The sequence below is a fragment of the Bison bison genome, unplaced genomic scaffold (assembly GCF_000754665.1).
Source record: "Bison bison bison isolate TAMUID 2011002044 unplaced genomic scaffold, Bison_UMD1.0 scf7180017864110, whole genome shotgun sequence".
Classification (NCBI taxonomy): domain Eukaryota; kingdom Metazoa; phylum Chordata; class Mammalia; order Artiodactyla; family Bovidae; genus Bison; species Bison bison.
The window spans coordinates 2,300,918-2,310,259 of record NW_011494682.1 but is presented as its reverse complement, the minus strand read 5'-3'; the positions used below and the strand labels follow the sequence as shown (position 1 = coordinate 2,310,259).

Sequence of the window (9,342 nt, the reverse complement as noted above, 5' to 3'; positions counted from 1 at the left end):
TTAAAGATTTAAAAAATAACAACTTGATCCAGACTTAACCTAGCTCATACACTTAATGGAGGGAAAGCAGTAAGTATAAATAAAAGATATGAAGCATGGAAATAAAAAAGAGAAAGTTCTTCATCCTGCCTGAGGAGGCAGAAAAGGCTTTTAAGGTGACATTTAAAATCAATCTTGGACTTCCCTGGGGATCCAGTGGTTAAGATTCTGCACTTCTACTGCAGGGGACACAAGTTCCATCCCTGATCAGGCAACTAAGATCCTGCATGGCACAGCAAAAAAAAAAAAAAAAGACATTTGTCTTAGATGATGAGTAAGACTTCCCTAGAAAGCACAAGAAAACAATATGTATAATAAAGCAAAGGCGGCAAGAAAGAACATAGCCTGCACCAGGTTAATGAGGAATCTTGTAGATACAATTATTTTTATATTAACTACTGATAAAATGATAATTACAGCTCTGATGATAAAGGTTTTTGAAACACAATCCACATAAAGCTTTTTTAGTCGGCCCTCATTTGCTATACAATAAAGATTTTAGCTCTTAGCCTAATATTTACATATATTACACATAGTATATATACATGCAAGGCTATGCCATATATGGTAGCAGTGACAGTATGGCAAGAAGTTTAAGATGTATGCAGGAGTCAGGTCATAGGAATATGAACTTGAGTCTATAGATGTTGGGAATTTTTTAAAGGGCTTTATAAGTTAGAGATGTGTAATCATTTTTTGTCTGCTTATTTATTTTTAATTGAACCTCAGATGCAAACAGTTAACTATCCTCCTCAGTTCCTGACACATTATCATTATTGGTCCACAGTAAGTACCTCTCCTAATTCTTCTGATCACCAAGCTTTATCCCATTCTTTGCTCCTCCATAAGCAACCTTCGTTTGTATTTAATGTACATTATTTTGTTTGCATATGTTCTTATAAAATGTGTACTGTTGTATAGTTGCACATCTTATTACATACTCCATTTTTTTAACCTTTTTTCCTAAGCACACTGTTTTTAAGACCCATTCATGTTGCTATATGTATATATAATCCAGTTTCTAACTACTGGGGCTTCCCTGGTGGCTCATACAGCAAAGAAACTGCTTGCAATGTGGGAGATGCCAGTTGGATCCCCAGGTTGGGAAGATTCACCTGGCAAAGAGAATGGCTACCCATTCCAGTATTCCTGCCTGGAGAATTCCACAGACAGAGGACCCTGGTGGGCTACAGTCCATGGGATCACAAAGAGCTGGACACAGCGAGCACCTTTCACTTTTTCCAATTACTGCATAGTTAAGATACCCATATAATTCATCATCTAAATCATAAAAGGGTTGCTATTAACAATTACACTGAAATAACAAGTTCAACAGGGCTGTACTAAGCAAACTAAGATGGAAAGTTACTATATGTGTCCAAATTCCATGCTGCTTACCCGTGATATTTATTGATCTCTCTTTAGAATCCAGGTTGTCTCCAACACCATGCTTTCAATAACAGCTTTTCAAACAGCCTCATACAGGTCCCATTATGGATCTATGTGGGAATTTGTTAGTCAAAAGGATGTCTGTAGTTATCTGTAAATTTCTTACATAAGTAAATATGGGAACACTGAAAAGAGCTAAAAACAGAGGAGAAGACTGCAAAGCAATATTTGGAGAATAAAGAGTGGTAGAGAATTCAATGAAAGGTATGGCTGGAAAGACTGCCTTGAGGCAAACTGTGGGAGGGCTGTGCATTCTATGCATGCTGTGAACTTCATTTTGATAGTAACTGAGAGTCATTGAAAGGTTCTGAGCAAGGGTATAGAATGATGGAAATATTAATAGCATTCTAGAAAGACGTATCTCATGATGCTGAATCAAATGTACAGCAGAGACTGGAAGTAAAAAGACCTATTAAGGGAATATTTGAAAGCCAATACAGTACAGCAGTTAGCTACAGCATCATAGAAATTCCAAAGCCAGTCCAGATTCAAATCTGGTTCGACTTCCCTAGTGGTCCAGTGGTTAAGAATTCACCTGCCAATGCAGAGGACATGGGTTCAATCCCTGATCTGGGAAGATCCCACATGCCACAGAGCAACTAAGCCCATGCACTGCAACTAGAGAGTAGCCCCTACTAGCAGCAACTACAGAAAGCTCCTACACAGCAACCAAGACCCAGGACAGTCATAAATTAATTATTTAAAGATAAACTGCAGGTGCCTTTGAATCCTAAATTAGAAATTATCATAGTACTTCTTCTTAGGGTTGAATGTCAAGAGCTTATAATAGTACTGGAACATAATAACCACTCTCAATGCTAGCTATTACTGCTGCAATAGTCCACAAGCATGTGAAATCAGTTTAAGCTAATCTGGTGGTAGAATTTTAAAAACCTGAACTCATGCCCTGAAGGAAGTATCCTAATATAACCTAGTGTGTCATTCATAATCCCATACATCCTAAACGAAAAAAAAACAACAACAACAAAAACTCCCAAATCTGTTGGCTCTCATTAGGTCTAGTTTGCAAACTCCTGAGTCAGGCATCACAATAATGTAACAAAGATTCAAGTTGATAATACATGACAGTTGCCACAAATATAATGGTTAAATGCTATTTAATATGTGTTCATTTTCTAAGGACGCAGCGTTTTTCTCTGTAATTGGCATAGCCTTATGATATAATAAAGCATTAATATGTCTTTTCAGTGATATAAATTTTTAAGGAAACAACTGCCTCACCTAAATGGCAAATAATTCCAAGATCCGGTTATGGAAGTTTATACTACAGGAACTGCTGGAATTGAAGAACTGACTTCTGAACTGTTCATCAAAAATATCTGAGAATGTTAGAATACAACATTCTGTGAATATACCCTGGATATTATTACATTATTTCATATATAGTTAGGAAATGTAATGTATAGTATAAACCAAATAAATATTAGAGCAATGTGATCATTCCCATTAAAAATATCCAAAATAAGTTTCTATCTTCTCTATAACAGTAAACGCATTTTGTTGAGTATGACTACAATTCTTAAATTAGCAATAAAAATGATCAGAAAAAATTACTTAGATAAAATGCAAATTTAATACATTTAAAGCAAGGATATAATTACAGTCCTAGCTTAGATGCCACACTCTTTTAAGCAATATTTCCAGAACAAAATCCAGAGATGATCTCTCACCCTTCTGATCTCTCACAGCACTGTGTTTACATCACATACTGTCTTGTATTTCAGTATAATCTGTATGCATATCTCCTTTTCTACCTCATTAGAAGAAGATGTAGTCGCTCAGTGGTGTCCGACTCTTTGGGAGCCCATGGACTGTAGCCCGCCAGGCTCCTCTGTCCATGGGATTCTCCAGGCAAGACTACCAGAGTGGGTTTGCCATTACCTTCTCCAGGGGATCTTCCCCACCCAGGGACTGAATCTTCATCTCTCATGCTCCTGCATTGGCAGGCAGATTCTTTACCACTAGCGCCACCTGGGAAGCTCCTCATTAGAAGTTCAGTTTAGTTCAGTTGTCCAGTCACGTCCAACTCTGCAACCCCATGGACTGCAGCATGACAGGCCTCCCTGTCCATCACCAACTCATTAGAAGAGATTATGGATAATTCACCTTTGAATCTACTACAGCATATAGCATTCTGCAACAATTAATAAGCAGTTAATATTTGCTGATGACAAAAACCTATTAAAGTCTACATTCAAAAATGAATTCTGCATTTAGCATCAGAACATAAGGACTTTTACCTACACATTTTTTATTCATGAAATTCATAAAATCCTGTTCAGGTTTTTAAATGCTTATAATAACTTGTAGCACTTTAAAAATATTTTAGTTCAAAATGTCACTTTTCTAAAAAATTTTATTATTTTTTATGACCTGATTAGACTGCACTTTCTACAAAGAACCTGTATGTCACCATTAACTTTAACAACTTATTACAGTTCAACTTTAAACAATCTACATTTGAAGGAAGCATAATGTTTAAAATATATAGTGAATATGAACTGATATGTAATGTCTGAAAATTTAAAACCCTGAATTACTCTAAGATTGCAGGGCAGTCCTTTCACACTTACAGGCCTAGAAAAACTTCTACAGACAAATCTGACGAATATTTCCCTTATTTACCACTCTTTCTCTTGAAATACTTTCATCTGAGCCCTTAAAATTTCTTTCATCCACCCAGTACAGCCTACCCTCTGGAAAAGGAATGAACTGGCAAAGGACTGCTAACAGCTGGGTGTGAGGGCCTGGTGTGGGAGCCCTGTCTCAGGTTTCTGTGCTAAATTTGCTAACCTAATCTTCCCAAGTCTCTGTTTCCACATGTAGACAATGAAGATACTGGAACTGGAATTAATGATTTCTAAAATCCATTCCAGCTCAGGTTATCTCCCTTAGGGATGTTCGCAGGTTTAGGCAACATTTACTCACTCCATTTATTTAGCACCTGAGATCAACACATGATCAAGTACTGTAACTTCAATACTTATTCATTAAACAAATCTTCATTGAACACTTACTCTGCGCCAGACGCTGTGCTGCGTGCTTGCAATATCACAGTTCTGTTGAGATCTACGACGTGATACAAAAGAGCTGAGAAAAAGGCAGTAAGGGAGTTAAAGAAAAGTCCAACAAGTGATGCTTAGACTGTCTCTTCACTAAAGCAGAATTTCTCAAATTTGGCCGGGAGCACTAAACTCTTCTTAGTAAGGGGGCTGGATGGCGTGTACAAAAAGACAGTGATGTGAAAGGCACGTTGAGTGTCCTCAGCAGCTGAAGGGTGGGAAACACAGGATAAGTGTTCACAGTACTTATCCCACTTATGATCCGGCACGTTTCGAGTGATGATTTGGTTTAACTAAACCACCTGTTCCACCATTGCGAGAACAGCGTCTGCTCTTGCCCATCATCGTTCTCCCAGAGCCTAACACGCTGCCTCGTGCTTATTAAGAGCTGAAGAATTTATTAAGGGCCCGCTCCTGAGGGTTAACATGTGTCATTTCCAAAATACCTGGAAGAACTTCTCTTCCACTAGAAGGAAGAGAAATCGCAGCGCCTCCTGCAGGCAACTTGAGTTCCTCGGAAACAGTCAGACTGCAGAGCACAGCTCTGCCTCCCCACCGTCACCACCCCTCATAAACTCCTCGGGAACTCCAATCCCCTGAAGTCACCGAGCCCTGCGGGCGGGGAGCTGGAGACGAGCTGCCACCCGCCGGAGGCCTGCGCCCTTCCCGGCGCCCGCAAGCGATTGCTCCAGTCAGCCGCGGCGCCGCCTTCACCTCCGTCTACCGTCCCCAGAAATGTCATATTTGGACGTTGCGTAGACAAAAACAATCTGATTAACTTCCTGACAGATAGGCGAAGACAAAACTTCAGCAAACAAGAAAATCTTATACACCTGCACTCGGCTCCGGGCCGGTGACGTCCGTACAGGAGCAGGACAACTCACGGCACCGCCCCGCCCGGCTGCCTCTCCTAGGCGTAGAGGTAAAGCGCCCTCTAATGATCACTGCTACCTCACCTGCGGTTAACGGGGCCGTCACCCTAGCCACGCCCAGGCTCGCGAGAGTAAGAACAGGACCAAAGAGGTCCCGGAACCGAACTTCGTTACCTACTGTTCCCACACGGAAAGGCCCGAAGGACCAACCGGAAGTCCTGGTTCAAACGCTTCACGGAGAGCATCCTGGGGACCGGAAGGAGGTGAAACTGCCGCATCCGACTGGAGCCCCTGCAAGACAAGCGTGGTGAGAGATCGCGTGGTTGTTACAGCGGCGTGTTGCTGGAGCGCGTGGCTCGTGCGCAGAGGTCAGAGGTGGCTGAAAGCCTGACGTCGGTGTAGAAGCTGAGACCGCGAACTATGGTGGGAAGATCCGGGCGGCGCGCGCGTGGAGCGGCCAAGTGGGCAGCTGTGCGAGCTAAGGCAAGTCGCGAGCCAGCGGACGACGATGGAGAGGACTTAGAATCTCCACCCTCACCGGGGAACTCGAGCTACTACCAAGATAAGGTAGATGATTTCCATGAGGCCCGATCTCGGGCCGCCTTGGCTAAGGGCTGGAGCGAAATAGAGAGTGGGGACGAGGAGGATGGCGATGAGGAGGAGGAGGTGCTTGCCCTAGATGTTGCCGATGAGGACGATGAAGATGGAGAGAGTGAGGAGGGTGACGATGATGATGGTGGGAGCTCCGTGCAGAGTGAGACTGAGGCTTCTGTGGATCCCAGTTTGTCGTGGGGTCAGAGGAAAAAACTTTACTACGACACGGACTATGGCTCCAAGTCCCGAGGCCGGCAGAGTCAACAAGAAGTAGAGGAAGAGGAAAGAGAGGAGGAGGCGGAGGCACAGCTCATTCAGCGGCGCTTAGCCCAAGCCCTGCAAGAGGACGATTTTGGAGTTACCTGGGTGGAGGCTTTTGCAAAACCAGTACCTCAGGTAAATGAGGCTGAGACACGTGTCGTGAAGGATTTGGCGAAAGTTTCCGTGAAAGAGAAGCTGAAAATGCTGCGAAAGGAATCTCCAGAGCTCTTGGAGCTGATAGACGACTTGAAAGTTAAGTTGACAGAGATGAAGGATGAGCTAGAGCCATTGCTACAGTTAGTGGAGCAAAAGATCATCCCCCCTGGAAAAGGAAGCCAATACCTGAGGACCAAATACAATCTCTATTTGAACTACTGCTCCAACATTAGTTTTTATCTGATCCTGAAAGCTAGGAGAGTCCCTGCACATGGACATCCTGTCATTGAAAGACTTGTTACCTACCGAAATTTGATCAACAAGTTGTCGGTTGTGGATCAGAAGCTGTCCTCTGAAATTCGTTATATGCTCACACTTAAAGATGGTGCTGGAAAGAAAGAACTGAATTTAAAAGCAAAATCCATGAAGGCCAAGCCAAAATCAGTTTCAGAGACTTCTGCTGCTGCTTTGGCTGTTAGAGACCTTTCTGATGATTCTGATTTTGATGAAGAAGCTGCACTGAAATACTATAAAGAAATGGAAGAGAGACAAAAATTAAAGAGAAAGAAAGAAGAAAATAGTACCGAAGAACAGGCTCTTGAAGATCAAAATGCAAAGAGAGCCATTACTTATCAGATTGCTAAAAATAGGGGACTTACACCTAGGAGAAAGAAAATTGATCGGAATCCCAGAGTCAAACACCGGGAGAAGTTCAGAAAAGCCAAAATTCGCAGAAGAGGCCAGGTTCGTGAAGTTCGCAGGGAAGAGCAACGTTATACTGGTGAACTGTCTGGCATTCGTGCAGGAGTTAAAAAGAGCATTAAGCTTAAGTAAAGTTTTTGCTTAGCTTAAGTCTTTTGACGATAATTTTGGATTAATAAATTTTTATTTTTAACTGGTGATGAGAGTGTATTAATACTTAATGCTTAGCCTTAAATGTTAAAAATTCTGACAATAGGAAAATTTCCTATATAACCCTATTGAGGGTTATTGCTCAATTTATTTGTGTTTTAATTTGTAATCAGGTCATACAGAGAACTGTGGGAACAATATGAAGATGTGTGGGAAAAGAGGTGGTGATGGAAAAAAGTTCTCCACTATTCTGTCAAACAGTAGCCTGGGGAAATTACATAGGTAGTTGTAGAGCAACAGACTTGGAGTACTTATTTTTTTTCATGTATCAGTCTTTTATTTACACTTAGAGTACTTTTGTAATTTTTCACATAAAGTGAAGAGAATGCAGCTCTGGTAGACATCTTATTTGTAAGCTAGGATATAAAGTAGTTTTGATGTTCCATTGCCTAAAGTATAATTCTTGAGCAGGAAACTTACCAATAATGAGTTTAATGTTAAGTATTTTTGTACATTTTATTGTGGGAAAAGCTTAGGAAAGAAGGGGAACTTGGTTGAAAATAGAGATATGCCTTAATTACATCAATAGTGAATATTTTTTCATAGTGCTTAATGTGGTAAGATAAAAATTCCATTTTTTCTTCCATATTGTTGGTTGGTCTTTGTACTTTGCACTTGCAGAAAATCTGATAAGATTACTACTGAGTAAGTGGTAACTTCAAAATTACATTATTTCTTTTTTATATATATAATTATTCTCATCTTTACAGTAGGGGACAGATGATGACATGGTGAACTTAAAAATTCTTAGGATGATGCCAGGGAGAAAATGAGAAGACTAGTGAAGGAGCACAAAGGACCTCTTAACTGTTTATGCATTAAATGTTGTGCTGGCTGCTAGAAATGCAGAGATGTCAGTGGTTCATATTTATTAAAACATTTGCCATAACTTTATCAGAGATGAGGATGCCAAAATTCCAGATTAACTTTCTAAAGGACAGTGTGTTTGGGATTTGGACCCAAGCTGGCTTACCTTGAGCCTTCATTATTTTAAACTCTGGCTTACAGCTGCTGCCAGCATAGCACATGTGCCAAATTACTATAAATAAAAAAGGAAAATTGGAAGTTTATATTGAGTGAAAAGATACTTTTGTAAGCATTTATCTCCTTATTCCTCACAACTCATGTAGTAACTTCTAGTATCCATACTTTAGAGATGAAGAAACTGGCAAAGAGAAGTAAGTTTCTCAAGGTCATTTAGCTATTAAGTGGAAGAGCAGGGATTTCATTCTAGCCTTTCTGGATTAAGAGCCCTATCCTGTATTTCCTTTTCTGATATAGTAGAAAAAGTACAGGTCTTGGAACTAAGTTACTAGGGTGATTTTGAGTTAAGTACCTGATTTCTGACTCATTTTCTTATTCTGTATGGTACTATTATACCTACCTTAGGTATAGGTATATACATGTAATTGGTTAAGAACTGTTAGATAATAGAAAATACATATATTTGTTTCTGGCACAGCATTCCTAAAACCTTCGTAAATGCCTAAGTAACAGGAGCACTGGGAATATCATTTGTTACAATGAGAGGACTCTAGGTGAGCTTCTGGATGGGAACGGGTCACCAGAAAGACCAAGCCATGATTAAAAACTTGTAGTTTTCAGCCCCAGACCTTCACATTGCAGAGAGGGGAGAGGGGCTAGCTGCTGCTGCTAAGTCACTTCAGTCATGTCCAACTCTGTGTGACCCTATAGACTGCAGCCCAGCAGGCTCCCCTGTCCCTGGGATTCTCCAGGCGAGGACACTGGACTGGGTTGCCCTTTCCTTCTCCAATGCATGGAAGTGAAAAGTAAAAGTGAAGTGGCTAAGTGTTTCTGACTCTTTGAGACCCCATGGACTGCAGCCTACCAGGCTCCTCCATCCATGTCCGTGGGATTTTCCAGGCAAGAGTACTGGAGTCGGGTGCCATTGCCTTCTCCCAGAGGGGCTAGAGATGAAGTTTATTGGTCATGTCTGTATGAGGAAGCCTCCACAA

General features: G+C 41.0%; 1 protein-coding gene and 1 long non-coding RNA gene across 3 annotated transcripts; one reads left to right on the top strand and one right to left on the bottom strand.

The window, feature by feature from the left end:
* Positions 1-1,212: 1,212 nt before the first annotated feature.
* Positions 1,213-3,431, bottom strand: LOC104987969. 2 transcript variants are annotated; one of them, XR_825187.1, is made up of 3 exons: positions 3,391-3,431; positions 2,731-2,828; positions 1,213-1,538 (listed from the first exon to the last, which is right to left on the bottom strand). It is a non-coding gene; the product is annotated as an uncharacterized LOC104987969 (long non-coding RNA). The 2 variants fall into 2 exon arrangements; XR_825188.1 differs by lacking the exon at positions 3,391-3,431 and adding an exon at positions 3,264-3,349.
* Positions 3,432-5,533: 2,102 nt separating this feature from the next.
* UTP3 (UTP3, small subunit (SSU) processome component, homolog (S. cerevisiae)) lies at positions 5,534-7,354 on the top strand. Its single transcript, XM_010839106.1, has one exon. It carries the CDS (start codon positions 5,864-5,866, stop codon positions 7,286-7,288), a length of 1,425 nt encoding a protein of 474 aa, XP_010837408.1. The 5' UTR covers positions 5,534-5,863; the 3' UTR covers positions 7,289-7,354.
* The last annotated feature ends 1,988 nt before the right edge of the window (positions 7,355-9,342 follow it).